Below are 24,714 nucleotides of genomic sequence, written 5' to 3'. Positions count from 1 at the left end.
TTGTTATTGTTGCCAGAGGTGGATGACGTTCTTTCAACGGGGCCCTATGATTGTTGTGGTCACGTCAGTTCATCATTCCAGTATATGATGGACAACATTGTCCAGTTCCTCCATGCGGCTGATGGATCCATTGAGTTTAATGAATACTTTACAGTTTGTGGTTCAAGTGTGTTGAATTTTTCCCCGTGCTTCCCTGTTTCCTGTCCCCAAATTTTATTTTTATGTATTTGTAGCAAAAATGTACATAACTTTGTGTTTGTGGGTCTTTGTGTTCAGAGATCTGATTAGTATCGAGGAGTTTGTCAATATCAGCTGCATCACGTTGGCCGTGCTCTGCATTATTTACTGTTAGGACTAACTGGCTTAAGGGTAGATTGCAGAGAAGAGGGCAGCAGTGTGTCAGAGCTCAACCACAGATTGTTTGCTTTCCAGCTGCTCTCAGGTGAAAGAGAAACTCGCTACGCTTGCATCACACAACCAGTTCAACCACCAGTGCAGTGAGCTAACTAGGTAGCTCCTTGTGATCCTCCAGCTTCAGGAAATCACATCAACATCTTTTGAGGAAGAAGTTCATCTCTGTCTGCTGAGCTTCATCCTTTCTGTTACAAATGTGATGTTCAGTATGTTCAGTGCGTTCTGTGTGAGTATTGCAACATCATCCTACTGGTGGTGATCACATGTCACAGTCTTTTGCCATGAATGACCTGTTAATCCGAGTTACTGAAGGAAAGGCCACCACTGTGTAAGGGCACACACGCACACGCACACACACACACACACACAGTGCAGTCATAGAGAAGTTTTAGTTCTAGTTAATCTTTTGGAAATAAACAATAAAAGCGGAGTTTTTTTAGTCCAAAGAAACTACAGGCCAGACTAAGATGCGACAGTGCTGACATTGCATAATTCATGACAGCTTAGACATGATTAGTTGTTGAATTAATGTTCTCGTGTTATGAGATATAGACGCACATGATTAACATTCATTCATTTACCATGACGTGTTTCTGTGATTTGTGTGTGTGTTGTGACTTGTGACGTATTTCGTGGACACGCTCCCTTCAGTTTGAGGTTCCTGTAGAAAAACTTGCACAGCCTTGTAAATGGTGCCGAATGAACGGACTGAACCAGGAGCTTCTCCGTAGCGTCTCCACGGGTCTGTCAAACACTGAGAGAAGAGCTCAGTGACGCTCCGAGCAGCAGTTCAGCTGCAAGCCGTTGATCTGGAGCTGTCCTTGGTGCTAAACACCTCAATCCAATTACCCCACCCCCAACCCCCCCCCCCTCTGTTCCTCTATTTCTCCTCCTTCAGTCCGGCGACGCTCCCAGACCCCGCCGCTTCGCGCTCGTATTTGATATTCCGTGAGCGCTCGGGTGTTCCCCTCCTGCTCTGACGGTGTGTTTTGGGGCAAAATGTGGCCACGGGCCGGTCTGCGTGTTCTCGACGGGATTCACGAATTAATGGCCGGCGGGGATATGAAGCAGCAGCTGGGGTAACTCACAGGGTACTATGGTGGGACCTCCTGGGAAGCCAAAAGTTGGACTTCTCCGCCATGTCAGCTTGCTCCACAGAGGTAAGCTCCACGAGCGTTTTTATGTGTCATCACTGACACGAGGAGAGCGCAGCAGTTGTGTCTTTCTTTCTGTACTTTGTAAACTTGGAGTGCATTCGCGCATAATCACGAGTTAAGCCTGAGTCTCTTGAATCGCTTGACAGAAAGGACCGTTCTCACTTTGGACTGCGGCTGGTGTCCGCAAGAAAAGGAAGAGAAGAAACACGCGGAAGCAGTTCAAAGTAGTTTACGTGATCATTAGTGAGCGCACAATCTCATAATTCTAATGAAGTCAGTGCTTGTTTGCAGACATCAGCTCTCCCGGACTCTGGGGGAAAAACGCGAAAGATGCTCTTCTAGTCGTGACGTAGCAGCTCTGTGGCCTATGAGTGTCCCAGGAGAAGATAGACGGTCTATAATTAACTAAGGTAGACTTGAGCCAGGGGAGACGAGGCCTTATGCCGCTACTGGGATTTGTGGAACTCCATTACACAATCAGATAAGAGTCAAAGGACTTCTAATGGCAGCATAAGCTCTAAGACTAACTGCATAATGGCTCCCTTTTCTAAAAAGCACTGTTTAGATTCCAGATATTCCCTGGAGGTGGATTCAAATTGCTCTTCCCTGTTTAGTGATTTCATCAGAGAACTCTTTGTAATTAAAATAGTAAAACTTCCTGGACTAGCAAATATTAGATTATGTGATGTGCTTTTCAAAATAACTATTCTGATGTGACTTTAATTTGCTGTAAAACTCTGCGATCTATCTGCTTTAAAACAAAGCAAAATCATTTACTGGGAGCACATAAGCTGCAGTAAATTCTACAATCCCACATTACATATGTAACGCACATACGTGTGTTTTTAGCAATTTTAGATTCCAGCTGACCAGACATGAGATAAAAACAACAGCACGGGGAGCACAGGGAAGTGACAGCTCGGCAAAGTGTCCGAGAAACACCTTCAAACTTGCTGCTCCAATCGTTGAGTTCCTGAATGTATATGCACATAAAAAGCGTGTATTCAGTTTTATTTATACTGTGCCACTTCAGAATAATTCTGTATTTATTAATTTATTTAATCTATTCTCCTCGGTAGGAGATCTTCTATAGAATAACCTGGTCGTACTGGTGTAATGGCTCATGTCTCTTTTTCCAGCCATGGATCTTACCAGGACTTCTGCTGGCCTGAACACAGAGAGGTGGGCCTGGTGGGCCTGGGCAATCTTCCCCTGACCAGCCACCGCCATCATCTTATCGAGCTCCATACGCACATACGCACACACTGCAAAAGCCTGTGTTTGAGGTGACCCACCCCCACAGTAAGACAGCAGTCAAAGCAAACATGACAGACAAGGTGAGTTTTAGCACGCCCAAAGTCAACCCCCGACCCGCTGCAGCTCCTTTGCTCCCCCCTGAGCCAGTGGACATCATCCGCACTAAGGCCCGCTCACGGCGGGTCAGACTCAACGTCGGTGGGCTTACACATGAAGTGTTATGGAGAACACTTGACCGGTTGCCCCGAACTCGTCTGGGACGGCTAAGGGACTGCAACACCCACGAGTCACTGCTGGAGATCTGTGATGACTACACCCTCACTGAGAACGAATACTTCTTCGACCGGCACCCGGTGGCCTTCTCCTCCATCCTCAACTTCTACAGAACAGGAAAGCTTCACATGATGGAGGAGATGTGCGCTCTGTCTTTTGGACAGGAGCTGGACTATTGGGGCATTGATGAGATCTACTTGGAGTCCTGCTGCCAGGCACGCTACCATCAGAAGAAGGAGCAGATGAACGAGGAACTGAGGAGGGAGGCAGAGACACTGAGGGACAAGGAGGGAGAGGAGGAGGAGCAGGGCTGCTGTCCTGACAAGAGGCAGAAGCTGTGGGATCTGCTGGAGAAGCCCAGCTCCTCTATAGCTGCAAAGGTAACAAGAGCTAAACACAGCCGGCACACATGATTGATGCTAGAACGTGAATGAAACCTGTGATAATGTCTCAGGTCACATTCAGGTTTCCTAAAAGTGCACAAGATGATATGTGGGCAGATTAGGTCTGTTACAAAGAAGAGTTATTTGGATAATAGAGAGAAGACATAAGACAGAGGAAGCTGCACGCTACCCTTCAGTATCTACTGAATCTGTGATGACGCTAATGAGAAGCAAGCAGAAGCACAGTTATGAAAGAAATGCACATTTTCTTGATTTTGTTATGATTCTCAATACTTTCAACTGTCAGAGCTAATATCAAAGAGTTTTATTATAACCAGTAACCTCTGGATCTTATCTCTCCTTTACCACAGCTCTTTATTTCATTGGTGCATGAAAAGGTTGTGCGATATAATAAACCGTACTCCAGCTCGAGTTTTTTGTCATTTAGCTTCAAAGTTGCTGCACCATAGGTGTGCTTCATGTTTTGAGGGAAAGATTTATGTATAACCAGTGAGAGCAAAGTTTCTGCTTGTAATCGAGCAGATGTTTTTATTAATCTGATGAAAAGAGTCAATAATTTGTTTTCAGGAAGAAAGAAAGTGGATTTCCAGTGAGTGAGGTTCACAACTGTGTCTGCGCAGTTTCTGTTCAGTAATGTTCTTCACTGAGTTCGTGCCGGACACACTGCAGGTTTACCACAGCAGCCTTGCTGTGCCTATTTTATTGTCTGCAGCAGAGGAGACAGACAGCTCCTCCAAGCAGAGCATCAGTTCATTACTAACGATGTGACAGCAGTGTCTTCTGCTGAAAACTAGTCTCTTCTTCAGTTTAAGAAATACAACAAGAGTCCAACAGTTAGGTCCTTGTATATTAGGACACTGACACATGTTTCGTTTTTTAACCTGTTTACTGAAACATTTTCCAGTTATAGTTCTATAACAGACATGGACATGATGTGTAGACTCCCAGCTTTCATTTCGAGGGAATCCACGTTCAAATTGGATGAAGAGTTTAGACATTTCAGCTCCTTAACATGTGGTACCCTCTTTTTAAAAGGACCAAAAGCAATTGGACAGTTGGCTCAAAGGCTGTTTCAGGTAGGTGTGGGCAGTTCCTTCCTTATGTCCTTATCAAGTAAAAGACCTGGAGCTGATTTGAGGTGCGGTGCTTGTATTTGGAGATTTTGCTGTGAACAGACAACATGTGGTCAAAGGAGCTGTCCATGCATGGGAAACAAGCCATCCTGAAGCTGCGAAAGCAGAAACAAACATCCATCGGAGAAATTGCTACAATAGTGGAGTAGGAAAATTTACAATTTGGTACATCCTGAGGAAGAAAGAAAGCTCCAAAACACAAAAGGACCTGGATGTCTGTGGAAGACAACAGTGCTGGAAGTAGAATAGAAGTAGAATATTCTTGAATGACCAAGTCAGTCACCTGATCTTAACCCAACTGAGCATTTCACATGTAGAAGACAGACGGCCCACAAACAAACAGCAACTGAAAGCTGCTGCAGTAAAGGCCTGGGAGAGTCAGGAGGAAACTCAGCATCTGCTGATGTTCAAGACTTCAGGCTGTCATTGTCAGCAAAGGGTTTTCATCCCAGTATTAGAAATGAACATTTTCTTTTTAGTTATTTAATTTGTCCAATTACTTTTGAGCCCCTGAAATGAAGGGTGATGTTAAATGAATGCTTTAGTTACTTATGTTTTCATACAGTCTGTTTGTTCAACCCGCTGAATGAAAGCTGAAAGTCTAAAGTTCGACTGCATCTGAGTTGTTTCATTTAAAATGTACTGTGGTAATGTGCAGAACCAAAATCAGGAAAAACATTGTCTCTGTCCTGATATCTATGGACCTAACTGTGTGTGAACCTGCGAGAAGAAGAGGCAAGAACACAACAGAAGAATTAAAAGAGATATTGTAATATAGCTCACAGTCACTGTAAGCTTAGGAAAACCCACTTAGTCCAAAATAAAGATATAAAGATAGTGACAGTGGTTCTGCAGCACAAATGAGCTGCTGTGGTAGGTAAGGTCCTTGGAGCAGGATCTCAGCTTGAACCCTTCTGGAAAGAGACTTCAGATGTTGTTCTGGAGCCACTCTTACAGCTCGGCCTCTATCAGTGAGTCCACGTCTCTCTGACTTCTGGTACACTTTAAAGTCATCCACACAGGAGGTGGCTGGTAGTTTGTCAAGACCTGTCTGAGGGTGTTAGGGTAGTGGGGAAAGGATGTTACCTTCACATATGGTGACATACCTCCAACTCTATATTATATATATATGATCTAACTGTAGGAAAATGTGAAGAACAAACAGCTATAAGTGAAGAGGAGCTCATACACAGAAGTCAGTGGGCAAGGGAGCCAAGAAATCGGGGGGTGGATTTTATTAGTGACTCCCAGTTTCTGTCTGACTGACCAAAGAGCTTTGCATGCCAAGAGTAAGCAAGCAGGACAAAGATAGACTTTTCGTAGATGCAGCTTCAACAAACTGGGCTTTATTTGCTTCCGTCAACATGAGCAAACCCAACGTGTAAGTGACAAATACAAGTATAGAGACAAGGCAGTGCTGGTTGGCATAGCTGATCAGAGTTCCCTGTGTTTAGATCGTGTCGAGCAGATGGAGGGAGATGGCTACTTCATAGTTAGACTCAGTGAGAACCTCTTTATCCTCCACAGCAGGAGGAGGTCATGATGGAGGCAGTGAGAAAGAAACAGCATCGTTATAATAGCTGTGAGCCGAGTCGCTGTGACACGTGCATTTTACCTGGGAAGACTTTTTTGTTTTGTTGTCATGTTTTTGTGCTCATTTTAAAAACAGTCTTGTTACTTTTTAAACTGATTTCCATCAATCAGATAAAAGTAACACACTGTGGAAACCAGTTCGAGACATAGCGAGTTATAGCTGACATCACTGATGTGCTGATGCAGGACTGAGTAAAATTACTTTCATTACATGGCGATCAAACAAACCAAGCTTTATGTCGCACATGTGTGTGCGGGTGCTAATGGCTGACTGTGCACAAAGCAGCAGCGTTAGTAGCAATCACACAGAGTATTTTCATCTGTGCTCCTCAGTGCTCTGGAAGCTCAAAGCACCGTCCTCTGTTATGTGGAACAAAAGTGCCTCTATATGACTGGGACTTGGAGCTGTAGCCTCCGTACTGCATGAACAAAGTTCAGCCTCAACAATTTGATGCTTAACCTTTAGGACTGGACCGAACTCTTGTTCTTTTTATTGCCTTCGGTGCAGATATTATATTCAGATCTCACTGCAACATCACAAACGTTTAGCTGATTCGTTTCTGAAGTATCAGACTTAGGAAGTATAAGGTTAGGAAACATTTATAGTGACCAAGATAATCTATGAACTGAATTCCAACAGTGACTGATTATTTCTATTCAATTAAAAGAACAGAAACATTCAATTTAATATACTCGTATCATTTTCTACACAATATTTAAGGTGTCTTATATATGTCTATATAATCATTTCCTAATCACCTAACCAAGTTAGTGACAGCTAGTTCTTCCTTCTAAAAATATAACAGCACTGGCCTTTAGCAGAGCCATGTGACCCGGCTGGAACCGTAGTGTCAGCAGGAGGGAAGCCGCTTAGGCCACTCTGCAGTGACACCAGCCATGTGGCAGTGATGCAGCAGCACTTAACCAATAGGAGGGCCTCTTTCCGGTGATGTGAGCGGCTCAGTGCTGCTGCTTATTAGAAAAGAAGCATCACCTGGCTATTTGTAAACCACTGCGCACAGTTTGTCATGTCCAGATGGTCAGCTGTACATCCACCAGCAATAGTTGTACTTTTATTGGATAATATGAGTATTAAATCTTTAAATAATAGAGATTAGTTTCATAAACTTTACATAATCTGTATAATCTTCTTATTTTTGGCAGAGATGTTTTAGCATGTCCTCGTTGCATCCTTTGTTTGACGCACACTCAGGCTGTAGTGTTGGGCTGTTCAGGTTCACTTCTCATCTCTTCCACATGTATTTAAAGCTTTTTGTGCTCCATTGTTATATGATCACCTGTGCATGCACTTATCCTGCACACAGTTTTGTGATGTATTATTATCAGTCCTTTATTTATGCAGGTAAAAGTCTCATTGAGATTAAAAGACAGTTATGACAGCACACCTGTAATGCAACTGTCCATAGAGAACTATGAGTCTGACTTAGGAGTACGGCTTAATCTCCTTTGGAGCTTTTACCAGGACTGCTGCTGCTGCAAATAGACTAACTGTTGGCAGGTTGGATAGTCTGTCCTGTCCACTGTCTGACCTGCAGTGGGGAAGGTGGTGGGGTGGAGCTGGATAAAGTCACAGACTCAATCTGGCTGTGCAGTTTCAGCATTCGTCCATTTTCTTCTGCTTGTCCGTTCAGCATCACTGATGACGCTGAGCGGTACACGTTCGTTCAGACACGGGGAAGGCCTCAGCTAGCCCGTGGATTCAAATCCAAACCTCATCTGGTCTCCAGCCTGACTCAGAACTGGTTGGATGAAATCCAGTCTAGAAAAACTGATTGATAAGAAGAACGAGATCTTTTTTGGAGTGGAGAAAATGGTTTGCTCACTTTGTAGTCAGGACATGCTGTTTAGGGTAGTATGTTAATGCTTTACATACTGGCTTCACCTGTTCACACAATACCTGTCTCTGATAAACCACGGGTCCACATCTCAGCACTTTTAAAATGTTACTGTACTTTATGACCTTTTGCATGCTTGCTGGACCACACAAGGGGAAAGTCTGTGATCTTAACAGTTTATGTTCAACAATGACTTCTCACAGTCAGAGGCCTACTGCAGGGAGCTTCAGTGGTCTCAGCTGTCCACTTTGACTTAAATGTGTTCTTTATTTAGCAAAAATGGGAATTTGTATTTCATGTAAAGCTAATAGGTTGCATGTTATATTTCAGCTTGAAGAGTTGCAGCGTTTCTGCTCAGGACTGATGTGCCTCACTAGCATATCAGCTGTGTATACGTTGTATTGTGTGCAGAGGAGGAAAACCCGTCGATGATATGACACAGAGGCTTTTTAAGCCGACGGGATCAGTCAGAGACAGAATTAAAAGACTGTCCATTAGATTTTTGACAGCTGCTTCCTGCCTCATCTTTGACGTTGTACTTGCATTTTTCTATTTAAACCTTTAAACGGCGTTTGCTTACATTTAGGTCTCCATTAAGTAGATTATATAATAATACAAAATGATGGGATTAGTGTCTGATCCGCATGTCTCAAAGTGAGACGAAGGCTGTAAATCTGGTTCGCTAAAAAAGGATGCGTTCTGCTTTATGGGTTTGTTTGTGTCTTTTTGTGCACACAGTTTGTTAATGATGTGTGGACTCATGTAAAACACTGTGGAAGTGCAGGAATAATCCACAACAACCTGTGAGCTTAAAGAGAAACGAGTCATAACACACCCACAGCCACTTTACATGGAATACCTGTGTTCATGTAGCAGTTAGTAATCATTTCAACACTTGAATGAAATGTAATATTCACAGTGAAATCCTGAGTGAAATGCAGGACAACACTGAGTCACTGCGTGTGTGTGTAAAGTGTCTGGTTCAGCTAAATAAGCTTGCCTGACAGCTATAAGCAGCTACTCAGAGGTCTATAGTTTACTGGCCTTGTGCCTTCACATAGGAGCGGTAGAGTGATTCACTAATGTACTGTAGCTTTCAGTTTGAAATGCTTCCATTCGGATGGGAATTTATGGCTGTGGCAGCACGAAGCCCAAAAGCCAAAGTGGTTTTTCTTCAGCCAAGTTCAGCCTGTCAGCTGTAAATCTTTGGTTGGCGCACATCTCCACCGTGAGTGTGCAGAGCTAACGTGCTAGCAGCCTCTTTCTGCAACTGTAGTTTCATCAGTATACAAAAGCCACGAGGCATTACTAATCTTTCCTGCATCTCCTGTAGTAGTCAGATCTTTTATTTAGAAATATTTGGTACTGCTTACAAAATGTTACTGCAGTACAGAAAAAAGAAATCAAATTCACTCCTAAAAGTCAAAGTACTTCCAGAAGCTTGTTCTTCCACTTTATTCCACATAATTTATGGACTTTTTTAGATTCAGGTTTCTTTGTATGTGTAGATTACTTGGGCCCATTAGACATCTTTATGTACAGTTTACTGAGAAAATGTTGATGTATTCAGTCCTTATGTTTCCTGCTGTAGAGTCGAGCAGTGAGTTCAGCCACAGCAGCCTTTTCTGAAACGTGGTTATTACCGTCTCTCATGATGGATATGATACGCTCCACCAGCTCAAAGTAAGATTTACAAATGTGTGCACCAAGGAGTACTTTACAAACCTCGAAACATACGCAGCTTATTAAGTTCACCTTCACACATCTGACCATTTTCTCTTTCAAAACACTTTCTGTGTGTCTAACACGACACATCCCTCTCAGTGCGTGACGCCAGAACTGGGCTAGGACTTTTTCAAAAAATCATTATTTTATGTTAGCGTAGAACTTTTCATAATTCTGACCAAAATAGTGAAAATCAATAAATGAATCCTCTTACAGAAACATGTAGTTTCAAAATGTGGAAAAATGGGAGTTATTCCTCTTTCTTGTTACAAAGACAAAGCCGAGACATTTATTCAGCCTGAGCTTCATATCTGTGGTCTGGACTGGGCTACATTCACATCAGCATCACGGCCAGCCAATAAGTAATTATTCCAAAACAACTGAACTGACTTGAGTTCAGTTATGTTAAATGCATCGTGGGCAACAGTTGCTTTAAATGTAACTGGTTTGTGGCCCCAGATATTAGCCCACTGCACAGAGTTTCCCTAAGACGAAATGAAGCGTCACTTGTTTTACCGTTTGTTCACAAAATCACACGTGCAAATAGTTTTTATTTGTTTTTATGTCAGACTGAGAAGAATCAAACGAGGGCTGTGGAACATCTCGAGTAATGAATGTGGAAATAAGTGAAGCTCAGAATCAACTTCAGTGTAACAAGAGATAAAAACAATGTGACCCATGAAAGCAGCGTCTTCAAATAGAAACCATGTTGACCTCTGCAGAAACAGCCACTGTCCAACAGATCCTGCGCCTGTTGTTCCACAAATAACTCCACGTATTGATCACAGCTTGGATTTCTCTGCTCAATCGCTTTATCCAGTCTTTCATTGCAGCTCGTCTTCTTGTTCTATAAACTATCAGATTTCCATTTTGGTCACAATCTGAGAGACGTTTTTCCTCTCTTTGTCTCGCTCGTTTGTTGTCGACCCCGGCCGTGAACATTTTTCCCTCACACTCGGACAAGAATGAAGTAAAAAGCGATGCAGTATTATTGAACGTGTGTCAATGCTGCACCAGAATTTAGTGATGTCTTCTCATGAAACTGGTCTGGTAATTCTGTTAAAAAGACAATCAAACGGCAGTCAACACGGGCTCTCGCCTCGGTGACGAAAGGATAAATAAACGAGCAGTACGTCTGCTGTTAGAGGGGGAAACGTTAACCGACGGTTGAACATGCAGCTGAGTATCTGTGTCTCCATTCAGTGCACAGAGTCCAGTCACAGTCACTGAGCTCAACTCTGAACTGGACTCAGAATCTTTTGTCCAGTGTCATTGTGTCCTTTCAAATTATGAATCCTGCTTTGTTTCCTTACTTGGAATCTTTCTTAATGAACAGACTTCTTATCTTTATGTTTTGTTTGCTTCATGAACCAAATAGAGATGACATGCAGTACCCATAACACCGACTTTTAACACGTTCACTTAAAGAGATTCGTTGTGATGAGTGGAGTCCATTTCTTTGTCAGCGACTCAAACTTTTATGTAAAAAAGTGTTGCTGAGCACCTGAATGTCAAACATGGAGACTCACTATATGGCTTCTAAAGCAGCTTGTCTGTTCTTGGTACTGCTTAGAATCTTCCCTGAGTGTCAAGGTCACAGCATTTGGCAGCCACTAAGCCATTAAGACGCTGCAGGGTGGACACCGTTTGATATATCTGCCTTATACTCCCCTGTGCTTTGTCCCTCTTTGACTTTCTATTTATCTCCTCTTTCTTCTTTCTCAATGTTTCGTAGTTTATTCCCACTTTTTACTTTTGTCTAAACTCTGTAATGATGTAATGCTCGGTGTCTTTTATCGTTACCGTGATTGGCCAGAAGCTCCCCCACTGAAAATAGCTCAGATAATCCATCACATGGTTTCACAGACACCAGGACAGTTGTGGTGGTGGAATAAGAACAAAACTACAGATACAGAGATTAATGATGTTCCTTTTTTAACTGATCATTTCCTGCTCATCAGTCACGCAGTGTTAGCTATCAGTAGAGCGCTCAGTCCATGTTCCAGTGTTTAAATAAATAACTCAGCACGTCTTTAATGTGGCCTACACACTTTTATAAAGTTTAAAACAACTGCACAAGCATAAAAACTGTTATATTTATTGGGGTTGGAGTGCTGCTGACCTCTTGTCATGCTTTGGGATTGTCAGGCCTTCCATAGAGGCTTCTCCAAGGTAGTTACAAAATGTGCCCTCGTCCAGGCCCCTGGCTGAATGAGGCTCGTCCTGACTCTGATAAAACTCTACATGTTGTAGCCTATTCTGGTTAACACACATCACACTGAAGTCGCAAACAGTGCAGGAGGATTAGGCTCTGCAACCGTCCTGGGAATTCAAGCATCGTTGATAATCAGCATCATTTACACACACCGTCCAGCTGCAAGGCAAACAGTGCAAGAAGTTTTAAATGTTCCCAAGACAAAGTTTGGTCTTTGCAGAAGCTTGTCCACAAGGGCTGATCCTTTCAGCACTGTTGCAAGTGATGTTAAACACAAGCATGGATGACAAGCTTCTATTTAATGAATGTTGCTAATCTTGTTACCGAGCTCAGTCCACAGATTCAGTAACATTAGCAAGTGGTGGAGGCCAGCAGGTGCAGGTGGAGGCCAGCAGGTGCAGGTGGATGACGGAAAGGCAGGAGGATCAGAGACCCGAGGCGGTGAACTGAAGAGGGGGTCAGATATAAACCAAGTTTAGGTGGAGTTTGTTTTCGTTGTGCTGACTTTTTACAGTCAGTTACAATAACTCGTACTGCTGCTAGCTAGCATGACGGAGTTTCTATACTGCTGGGCGGGTGCTTTTATCTTATTTTATTTGGAAGGTTAGTTAGTAGAGATGCCAACCGTCCCTTAAAATACGGAATCGTCCCGTATTTAGAAACAAAAGTACACGTCCCGTATTGAGCTAATAAGGGACGCACTTTGTCCCGTAATACAGTGAGAATCAAAAGTAGTCTATAAATGTTAATGGAATTAACGCTTTGTTTGAAAACATAATTCCCAGCCCCTCTCCTGCTTTGTGACCAATGAGCTGACAGCACACTTATGACAATTCGAGTATGACAATTCAGATTACCGCTCATCTCATTTGTCGAGGAAAGGTCGCTTACGGAGAAAATACCGGAAGACAACAGATGACCACAACAAGAAGCATGGCCAACAGGGGAACAAACGCCGACACTGCGGTGCAAGTCTTGGACGACAGTACACCTAAAGCTGGGCAGACACTGTGCGATTTTTTCAGTCACGTTATTCAGCTCCTGCTCAAACTGCACGATTGACTCGCAGGGGTTAGAAGTTGGTAGGTCACGATGCAGGTCTCACACTATACGGCCCGATGCTCTGATGCGACCTGAGTGCTCACACTGTGCCTCCATAACATGAAGGTTATGGTTAAGGTTATGTCTTTCACTCACACAGACACACCACCACATCAACTTTGCTAAATTGCTAATGAAAAACATGATCAGGCAGCTGTGATTGAGCAGCAGTGTAAATCCAACTATTTTCACGGTTGTTGTGGTCGTGATCATTTTGTGATGCCACATCAAAAAGGCTCGGATGAGCTTTCCAAAGTTCTACAAGTTGTGCCTCCATCGCTTGTGTCCAGATCACACGCTGCACAGCCGTGCTGCGCCGTCTTTTTCACCGACGTTTGCGCGTGCGCAGTGTGAGCGGCTGTGGTGACACCCTCACGAGCGATTGATGATCGGGAGCTGGTCGTGAGGTGTTAATCGCTTCTCGTTACCCCACGTATACTACACAACGCACGATGAAGGCCAAAATCGGGCCGATCACCAAATCGGTCGCACGACTCAAAAATCGGCTCAAAATGGGCCAAAAATGGCACAGTGTGAGCCCAGCGTTAGAGCAGCAATGTTTGTTCCCCTCAGAGAAAGGGAAGAATGGGAAAAGGGAAACACCTGGCTGGAAAAGTGCACGATAACACCTTTAAAGCGCACTGCACTGTGTGCCGGCGCACTTTTTCCATAGGCATGCTTCTAGTGGTGGCACAAGAAGAACATGAGGGGCGTGAAAGCTCGGGGAACCCTTAACCAATTTCTTGTCCACCAGGCCACGGCAGAAGCAGATATGGTATGTAAACACTGGTTTGTTTTTTAAACCCTCTGGTTAAGGTTAATATGGGCATGTGCAGTGAATATCAGCGCTATGTGGCCAGAAGTGTGATAATATAATTTATTTTGTGTAATAAACAACTGCAAGGATAGATGATTACAACAAATAGATGACTAATACATAAAAGTAATACATAGATGAATAATGATGATGAGTTATGATGCGTAATCATGGGAACAAGTGGGTTTACAAACAGGAGCAGCTGATTAGCTTTAGAAAAGCTGAAATAATACCTCAGCTGAAGCCAATTGTACTAAATGCACTAAATGTGCACAGTTACAAGAATGATTTTGTTCTATTGTTTTCTATTAATTTATATAATTTTAAGTTAAGCAGGACAGAGTTCTTTTAAAGAAAGATTTACTTATATTCTCAAAAGTTAAGCATGACAGGCTTCTGTTTAAGAAAGAGACCTGTTTTATGTGTTAATGTTGTCATTTTGAGCTAAAAATAAATGGCTAAATGATCATTTGTTTCCCATATGGTCATATCACAAAGAATATGCATCTGCTTAAATCAAATTCAAGTCAAATGGTTAAAAAATAATTTCACACACAAAAAAAAAGAGCTACCACACTGGGAAGGGTGAAGACAACTGGGTTGCCCGGCCCTGGCCACGAGGTGTCCCTTATTTATTTTTCAGGGAGTTGGCAACCCTATGTTGAGCTGAAAAAGAACAGTTTGTCCCGAACTTCAGCTACAATGAAAAAGACACCAAGCTGGAGTTACTCTGTGTTTATGCTGCACAGCTTCCTCTTCTTCTCTCATTCTCTCCCCCTCCCTCTCCTGTTGCTACTTCAATCATGAAACTGATCAATGATCAGCTGATCGTCTCTCTTGTTTGTTTATCGTCCACTTTGCGCCAGAAAGAGGAAACCAGCGGATGTCGCGCTAAACAACAGCAGCACGTTTAAGCTTGATCAGCTGTTGTTAGAATTTATTTAATAATAATAATAATAATAATAATATTAATTTCTACTATCAGCTGATGTTTGCTGGAGCCACAGCTGTAAAGCTGCTGGTCATGATGTCGGTTTGGTTATCTGGTGAGAGGGAAACATGAAGATGAAACCAGGAGATGTCCTTACTGAATCATCAGAGCTGAACAGGTGATGGAGAAGCAGGTTTACCTTTTAGGTGACATGAATGAGTTGAAGGGAAGTTATGAACTGTTTCTGAGAGACAAATAACACCAGGATCCTTTTCTAAGCAGCTGACAGCTGGTAACTGTGCAGGGGCGGGTCTAGCAAAGTGTTGCCAGGGGACCAGGTAGGCATTAACAGGGAGAGGGGGGCACAAAGAAATACTTTTCTTTCTTATTCTCATTTAAAATTTCTTGCTTTTAAAAAATAATTATGTGAATCTTACAACAAATGTTTTCATCTGATGTAAAATGTATAGAAATCATTATTGTACATAGTAATTTTTTTAGGGTCCCATCATAATTTCTTCAGAAGTAACTAAGTACTGTATATGGTGCCAGTATTTCCCACTTTTTCTAGATACTGCACCAGTACTGTGTGTAAAATGGCATCAAAAAGTCAGTTAAGTTTTATTCTTTCTCACCTGTCTTTCTGTCTCCTTTCACTTTTTAAAGGTTGCCATGTTAGAAAAAATATTTTGCCCTGCCGTGCTGTTTATTGATGTGGCAAATGAATAGTTTATGAAAATATATCTAAATCTGTCATCAGTAATGATCATGTCTCACCTCTAGCCTTCTCTGTTTTAATTTCAGGTTTTCACCATGTGTTGTAGATAGTTCAGGAGGTTAACTGACCAAGCAGTCTACTTTCGGGTACTGTTTAGAATACCAGAACAGGGAGGATGGTGTAGGTTTAAGTTTATTAGACTGATTTCCCGGGCGGCCACCTGAACTCACAACTCCTTGTCGCTTGGCCAGGGCCCGGGGGCGCCGACGGTCCGGGCTGATCCCCTCTCCTGCTCGCGGTGGGGGGAGTAGGTTCGGCCGGATGGCTCCCCAGTCTCAGTCGGGCGATGGGGGTATGTGGCGGGGCGTGGCCTGCGGTGCCGTGCAGGGAAGACGGACGCACCTGCACGGCATCTGCAATCACGCCCCGCCGAATATTGTAACGGGTGCTGTGTTTGAGGTTGTTGCGATAACGTTGAGCGGGCAGCGGGAGAGCTGCAGCTCTGTGAGCACTGTGAACAGCAACCGTGTGAGTCAATGAAGTATGCTGCAAAGCATGAACTCGCCCCCGGGTCTGCCGTGGTCATTTACAGTGGTCAACTCCACTTTTCTGTCACTGTTCTAACAGTTACCGTGTTTTATGCTGCATTTCTATTGTGTTCTGAGTTTGTATGGCTGCTATACTGGCAACACTGGTCTCCCTGTGAAAGAGATTTGGTCCCAGTAGAACTCCCTGGTTAAATAAAGGTCAGATAAATGCAGGGGGGGTGTGGGAGTTTGTCCAGTCGCTCTGTCTGATTTCATGGAGCAGTGCTTCAGGAGGATGGCTTCTTGGGCTTGTTGTTACAGGCTGTTGGGTCCCAGTAAAGCCACAGTGAGGGCTGATTCTGATCTGGTTTTTTGGAAGACACAGTTTCCAGGTACAGTCGGAGGTATTGGGTTTGGTGGCTTTAGAATCACTTCCCAACTCTTCAAACACACTAACCCTGTCAGTAAATGGACTGGTTCTCATATAGCGCTTTTCTACTGGATCACTCAAAGTGCTTCATACAACATGGTTCATTCACTCGTTCATACAAGCACTTTTTTCTACACCTCAGTGCTTTCTGACAGTCACACACATTCGCACTCCAGTGGAGTATGAATTGGAGCACTCTTGGGTTTAGTGTCTTGCCTGTACTCAAACATGCTAGTTGCAGCAGCCATGGCTCTGCTGCTGACAAGCGTGGAATGAAATCTTTGTTTTGTTGTGTTTCATTTGGATAAGGATTCAAAGCTGATTTCACTTTTAGTCTTTTTAAGCAATTATGAAATGACAAAACATTCAGTTTGTAATCAGTTGCATCATAATGATCATTATAATTTTTCACCTGAAGAATGAACAATGATTTGCAATAATAACATGCAAATACTTTAAAAGTAATCAGTTTTTTCGTGTGACATTTGTACCTTTATCTACTCCACTGACACACAATACGTATTATGTGTTGAAGCCACTGAAATGTAAGCTAACAGGAAATTGAGTTGTCCCCAGAGAACAGTGCAGTGGTCTTTTGTCAGATATCACGTCAGATGTATTTAAAGACAAAAAAATAATCTTGCATCGTCTATTTCCGCCTGTTGCTTGATTCTTCCTGTTGGGGGAGGAAAGAATGAGTAACCAATTCTAACCTTCCTCTCTATCCTTTCTATGTATAGCAGCGCAATCCTATTACAATAAACCTGAAATGTCCTACCAAGGGCTACACTGAGAGGACTCAGAACACACATCCTTCAGCTTCGTTACTCTGCTTTCCCAGTTAGAGTTTTTAAATTGGCTATAAGTAATAGTTGAATCCCCTGGGCCCCTTTTTCCATTCAGTCATTCTCTGAGAAGAAGGTTTTATCTTTATTGAATTGAAAAGGCGACAAAAAGGACAAAATTGTTTCAAACCCTAGGAAACCAAGTGTGAAGCTAAACACGCAGGAGCAAAAACTAACTTTTGTTTCCATTTTCCTCCCCAAAAAAGAAAGAGACGAGTGTTTTTAGGTGTTACTCACTTTGTTTTGCACCGTGTATTGTAGTGCTTTGTCAGATTTTGGAATCATTTCCAGTTGCAGTTAATGTCAGAAGGTTTGTAGTCTTGTGTGTTTTTGTGTTCTCATTAAAATACAAATCTGACATCATGTGAGCACATCGCCGTGATTTTCTGAAGAGACTCAGGAAACACTGTAAAATGTTTTTTTGCAGGTTGAATAAAAGCTGTTGTCTTATCACCGCTGCAGGTCTCCTCCTACATGACAAGTTCCACGTGAAAGTGTCCGTGCCAGAATTTTTCACAAAGCTGCTTAAAACATTAAAGTCAGCGTCTGTTTGCTGTAACCTGGCTTACAAAGACAAAAGCAGAAAATGCCCATATGTGGTGATGTGTGGATCGTAAGAGCTTTTCATTTCTGCTTGGACATAATGAACAGATGAAAGTTAAGGGCTGACTGTCACTGTGGATGCACAACTTCCAAAGCTAAATCTTCTTAAGGGCCTTAATCAAAAAGGCCTGACCTTTAGTAGCTTTTCAAATAGCACCACCTTCAGGACAAAGTTGGTACCACCATGAAGGGTAACAAAAAAGTCTCAAAAATGTCTCATGTAGTCTAAGAAACTTCTACTCTAGAATGTACACGTCAGTGATTAGTAGCAACAAACAGGGTTTGTCTTATTAAAGAACGTGTTACTGTTTACAGGCACAGAAACAGATGTAATAGAAGACATGTATGAAGCTAACACTATGCCCAGCTAATGTAATAACCTGCTTTTGTCTTGCAGATCCTGGCCATGATCTCCATCCTGTTCATCGTCATTTCCACAATTTCACTGTCCCTCAACACTCTGCCAGAGCTGCAGGTTGTAGATGAATTTGGCCAGTTCAGTGACAACCCCAGTTTAGCCCACGTCGAAGCCGTCTGTATTGCCTGGTTCACCATGGAATACATGTTACGGCTGCTCTCAGCACCCAATAAGTGGGTCTTCATGAAAGCACCACTGAACATTATTGATTTGCTGGCAATACTGCCTTACTATGTGACCCTCTGTCTAACTGAATCTAACAAGAGCGTGCTGCAGTTCCAGAATGTGCGGCGTGTGGTTCAAATCTTCCGTATTATGAGGATCTTGAGGATTCTGAAACTGGCCAGGCACTCGACGGGGCTCCAGTCTTTGGGCTTCACTTTACGAAGGAGCTACAACGAGTTGGGACTGCTGATCCTGTTTTTAGCCATGGGCATCATGATTTTCTCTAGCTTGGTATTCTTTGCTGAAAAGGATGAAGATGCTACAAAATTCACCAGCATCCCTGCTTCGTTTTGGTGGGCAACCATTACTATGACGACTGTCGGGTATGGTGACATTTACCCACAAACCCTGCTTGGTAAGATTGTAGGAGGGCTTTGCTGCATAGCAGGCGTGCTTGTCATTGCTCTTCCTATTCCAATCATTGTGAACAACTTCTCAGAGTTCTACCGAGAGCAGAAGAGGCAAGAGAAGGCCATCAAGAGGAGGGAAGCTCTAGAACGAGCAAAACGGAGTGGAAGCATTGTTTCTATTAACCTAAAGGATGCTTTTGCCCGCAGTATGGAATTAACAGATGTGTTGGTAGAAAAAAGAGAGGACAGTAAATGTCCCGTTGAAAATCACCTGTCACCCAGTCGCTGGAGCTACCACAAGCACTACCACAATGCAGAGGCAGGTAGCCCTGGCAGGTCTCAACAATACCAAGAAGTGGCCCAGCAGGGCTCCCCAGAGCGATTCAAGCCCACGTCGAATAAAACTACTCCTCAACACCTCAGTGCAAAGCGGCTAGAAGATACTTACAACAAGACAGCAGCCATTCAAGAGCAGCAGGAAAAAATTCGAGAAGAACAGATTGAGATGAAAGAGTTCTCATCCACTCTGGCCCAGCAAGCATCACCTAAAGTCAGTTGTTCCAGGGAATCTTCAACTGCAGCGGATAATTTTGCACTGGAAAGAGGGGAGCGAAGCTCACTGCTCCCCAGTGTTGAAGGAGGTCAAGCTGGTACTCGACATCAGTGTATTCCACCTCCCTTGGACCTAAGTCAGATCAGCAATATGGAGGTAAAGCAGGGCCCTGACAGCATTCAGCCAATGACATTCATCAAAGAGGGTTTGTATGAGTTCACATCTAACCCCAAAGGAAGGTTGACTGGGGATCTGAATTTGTTCTCACAGAGTGCAGAAAGCTCTGGGATGACCTATGATGGCACCGGCACAGCTTTGGAAGATCACGGCAGCCCTCAAAACACAAGAGCCCTGAAGCTTGACTTCATTGCATCGAAAGATGATGTCCTCGTGGCAGTGATGACACCTGTGGCGACACCCATCCCCACTGGCTCTGCAAAGTGTGCTCAACTACTTACTGACGAATTGGTTTCCAGGTTTTCTCCATCTCCCAGTTATACAACACAGGAAACTAAGTCTCCGCTGGCTATCCTGCAATCTCCATCCCTGGCTCAGCAATATATCAGTCCCAGCACCCCCAAGGGGGGAGGTGAAAGCTCAGCAGGCAGGAGCTTAGAAGGTGAAGGGCAGCTCACTGGCTTAAGCCACCTGGGCAGGAATCACATGGAGAGATCTACTGCTGCCTCGGGTGGTGGTGCTAGTCCATTGTCAAAAGCATGCTCACTCAACAGCACCCAAGACCTAGTAAGTAAGGAAGGAGTGGCCGATGGAGGATTAGAGGAAGCAGAACAGAGAGTAGAAAAACGAGAAAATCACATTGTTCTGGATGGAAGCCGAACGCCGCCCTGTGAAACGAACATGTGAGCTTTAAAGAAAAATGCAGACAGGGCCAAGGCAAAGCAAAGGCTGATGGGATGCTTGACAGGAAGTACCAGGAATAACCTGTGACAGATGCTGTGTGTGTGAGCACTGGACTTTTTGACAAAGACATTAAACAAATCTATCATAAAAGCTGCAACTCTTCCGATCTCACGACACATTCGAACGGTCGTTCCTTTTTTGACCTTGGTTCTGCTGTCATGACTTTATTACTGGAGGACATTCATAAGCACACGCATGCCTGACTGGGCACTGTTTGAACTTGAGTCTAAGTGACACCGTGTGGTGTCAGTGTTACTGACTGATTTTGTTTAAATGAGACATGAACAGTGGCAACCTGACCTGTGTTTTAGGCCTTGTCTGAATGATAATGTTCGGGACTATCCTGAAGAGTCAGATATTCAGTTTCCTAACACTTGCTCCCCAAGGCCGGATTTGAATGGACAGTTATACCAAGGAAAGACAGACCGTGAAAGGAAATTATATTTTTTATATTTACAAATTTTAAAAATCTATCTTTTGCAAGACTTGCAAGAAAAATCAATGATCAGTCATTATTCTGTTGTAGATCTTCCTTACTCATTATTACATTCTTGTAACGGGACAACCACAAGCACATGATACAAGACAAAAGTCCCACATAGTACTGCATTGTCCAAAAGAACATATGTATCTGCTGTTGAGCACTGTGATCTATGCTCTAACTTTAAGTATTTCTATATATTTCAGTTTTATGTTGTTGTTTTTGTTCTTGGTTACTTTTTGTTGTATTTTTCTTTTCATTTTTCTTGTTCCTAAATATGTGAAATGGAGATACAATCTCTACTATATTCACTGTTTGCACAAATTTCCATCCATCCATGTTCTACTGCTTGTCCCTTGTCGCGGGTGAGAGGTCGGGTATACCCTGGACAGGCCACCAGTCTGTCCCAGGGCTTCCACCAATGTCCAGCATGAAATATCCTAACAACAAACATTAGTCAAAAACAATACAAACCCATACTGAGACACACGATTTGAGACAGAAAGACAGAAAGGAAACCTCACACAGTTTCCATGATTACTCACTTGTGGTTCATCATACACTGCTTTAATTCCCAGTTCCCACACATACTGTGTGCGTGATAAAGGTTTGACGAACCTCAGATCTGACTTTGTTTTTGGATTCTTTATCAACACAGTGGCCAGGCGCATAGTGTATTCAGGAAAATGAGTTGTGGAAGTAGAGTTCATGAAAAGCAACCATTGTCTTCTTTCTTTATTTTTGTCTCTGTGAGACTAGTGTCTTATCATAACATCAGCCCTATCTAATCGTTTTAATCTTGCTAGTGTACTCACCAAGCTAAGAATGAGATCTGGTAACATGGAGACTTTCATAAAAAAATAAAAAGGCCAACCAGTCAGCCATCAGGAGTCATATTCAATTGCCCTTGTTTACTTAGCTAGTCTTAGCATGTTTCAAAGAATGTGTCTGATTTGAGTGCCGTACAGCAACAGGCTGTTTTTGGCCACGCTGTTAAAAATGTTCACTGAGACAGTAACAGCAAGCCGGAGTAAAAACGGCCAAAATGTGACTTAAAGTAAGAATTTAGAAAACTGGAAGCTGTTGGTTTACAGTGAGACGACTCAAATGGCTTGTCTGATAGAAAATACTGTGGCTATTAACCATTTGTCTTCCATGCTTTAAGCGTATAATAAATATGACACAAAAAAGTATGTTCCAATACATGGAACAGCATGTCAGAGATAACTAGATATCTTTCTGCAACAGGTCACATTTTGCAGCATGCAAGCTAGCATGCTATTTTGACCACACTTCTGAAAATCTCTTGCATCGATGTCAACATGCTAGCAGAATTCAGCAGCTGTACTCGTCGTATCACGAGTTATACAACAGCTGCCAGAGTAAGACCATGTGGAAAGAGACAAACGAGGTCTTCTTAGTGAGCGGAGGTGCAGGCTCAAGCATCTGGACTTCAGTTATTGCAAAGACACATCGCTTTAAACCAAGAATAATTGTAATATGATGAGTGCAGAGAGATAAATAGAGGGAGTGTGTCTGTGTGACCTTTAGGTGCTGACTGTATTATAAAGGTAGAACAATAGTTCCCTTTGCAGGGAGTCACTTGAGTAAAAAGACCTGACGTCACTTTAAGCATTATCTTTGGGAACCTTTGACATTTTTCTTTTGTTTGTGTTTTTAAAGATCAGATTTGCATTCATGTGAATGAACCTGACAGATTCAAATGCACATTTAACTGTGTGAATAGAGCAGAGTGAGCAGGTGGTGATTAGGTCACATGCTAACAGGGGAATGGTACTGTCTTATCTGTGTTCCCTGATGAGCTTATCAGTTGTTTCACATTTTTGTTGTTGGTTAAAACTTTGAGCTGTGTGTTGTTCTTAACATCTCAGTACATGAAGTTTTTAAAAAATATGTGCCTTTTCATAAATAGATAATTTATGAGAAGGTGAAAAAAACTGTTAGATGTGGCCCGACTTTTTCTTTGTCTTCTTTTCTCGTGCTCTCTCTTTGTCCTTGTGCAGTAGATGTAGTTAAATGAAAATCCTCACATTTTCTGGATTTGCGTACCTTTACAACTTTGTATTATTATCTCATCAACGTTATCGCACCCCATAGCTCATCGTTCCAACCTCACAGTGCCACACTGTCATTTGATTTCATCAGCTGAAAGCAGCACGTTCGGTGTGTGACTCGAGTGCAGCAGCAGATTACTGACAGCCAAACGGACATAACGTCTAAAAACACGGCTTTTTATGTCGTGCAACTGGACTCAGCTAGATTTATGTTATGATAAATTGCACAACATTAACTAAATGTTAATTCTTCCCAAGTATATATCCAGCCTAACGTAGATCAAGACAAACTCAGAGAAGTTTAAAAAGAGCACCGGTTCTAACAAACGTTGGTTTGTCGCTGCTGCAGGTCGGGAAGCATGAGAACAGTGTTATGGCTTTCACAACCTCATCTCCACTCATTTGTCGGAGAATTGTTATTTATATTTGTTCATTCAGATTGTGTACAGTAAACATACAACTGTAAAGCTTCTCGATCTGTCCTGCCAGCTCCACTTCTTTAATGCCCCACTCGTCCATCCTCATATACTTTATTGAATTGTAGCCTGTGCAATGACTAGTATGAGTTATTATATATAGCTCAGTGTAATGATAGTAAATGATAAAGAGTTTTGATTCAGTTATCAAAATGCAAGACAAATAAATGTGTTCATGTGACCTCATCTTGTTGTGTGTATTTTTGTGTCTGTATTTGTGCCACATCAGGTAGTTTTGCTAATATAACCACTACAAATTCTGCAAATCAAAACACTTCAACTTTATTTGCTCAAACATAGTACTTTACTTTTAGATTAATTAAATGTTTCTGCAGCATCACAGTAATTCTAACTCCTACGGTTTCCATGTGTTGGCTGAGTCTTTCTGAAACGATGAAATAATGTCCTCAAGTTTCTAATCTTTGAGTTTTTATTGTTTGGCAGAAACAGGCCAGCCTTCCACTCCCACTAATGTGATTGTTTTCATTACATAACAACAAGTAATTCAATATTCAAAAACAACAAACAAACAAAGGTCAGCGTTCATATATCCTGTACTTTCATTACATGTAAAATTGATGGTATTTATAATTTATTAAATACTACTAAACTAAAATGAATGTTTCAATAATTATATGAGATAATGATCATAATTAAGACAAAAAAGCGTGGAATAATATCAAATCAAAATTTATTTATATAGCACATATTATAAACAACAGTGTTGACCATAGTGCTTCACAGTCAATAAAAACATGAGACAGTTAAACAAACAATAAAAGAGGACAACAAACAATAGGTAACAACGCAACAAGCTAAAACAGCCAACTAGACAGAATCAAAAGCCAAAGTAAAAAAGACTGGATAGACTCGGCAGTGCGAATATGAACGGGGAGGTTATTCCAGAGTCTGGGTGCCACGGATGCAAAGGCCCGGTCGCCTCTCGACTTCATTCGAGTCCTAGGTTGTGCTAGGAGCCTGTGGTTGGACGATCTAAGTGCTCTGTTGGGATTGTATGAATGGAGTAAATCAGAAAGATAACTGGGCGCTAAATTATTCAAAATATTAAAAGTGAACAAAAGAATTTTAAAATCTATACGATATTTAACAGGGAGCCAATGTAATTTGGCTAAAATTGGAGTTATGTGTTCATGAATTCTCGTACCTGTTAAAAGACGCGCAGCTGCATTTTGAATTAACTGGAGCCGGCAAAGAG

General features: G+C 42.4%; 1 protein-coding gene across 1 annotated transcript; it reads left to right on the top strand.

Moving 5' to 3' along the window:
- The first annotated feature begins 1,074 nt into the window (after positions 1-1,074).
- Positions 1,075-23,684, top strand: LOC113010991 (potassium voltage-gated channel subfamily B member 2-like). Its single transcript, XM_026150343.1, has 3 exons — positions 1,075-1,574; positions 2,711-3,481; positions 18,397-23,684. The coding sequence occupies exons 2-3, from the start codon at positions 2,897-2,899 to the stop codon at positions 20,407-20,409; spliced, it is 2,598 nt and encodes an 865-aa protein (XP_026006128.1). The 5' UTR covers positions 1,075-1,574; positions 2,711-2,896; the 3' UTR covers positions 20,410-23,684.
- The last annotated feature ends 1,030 nt before the right edge of the window (positions 23,685-24,714 follow it).

The sequence above is a fragment of the Astatotilapia calliptera genome, chromosome 18, assembly GCF_900246225.1.
Source record: "Astatotilapia calliptera chromosome 18, fAstCal1.2, whole genome shotgun sequence".
Lineage (NCBI taxonomy): Eukaryota > Metazoa > Chordata > Actinopteri > Cichliformes > Cichlidae > Astatotilapia > Astatotilapia calliptera.
Note: the sequence above shows the minus strand (reverse complement) of the source record. Positions and strands in the feature narration are given on the sequence as shown.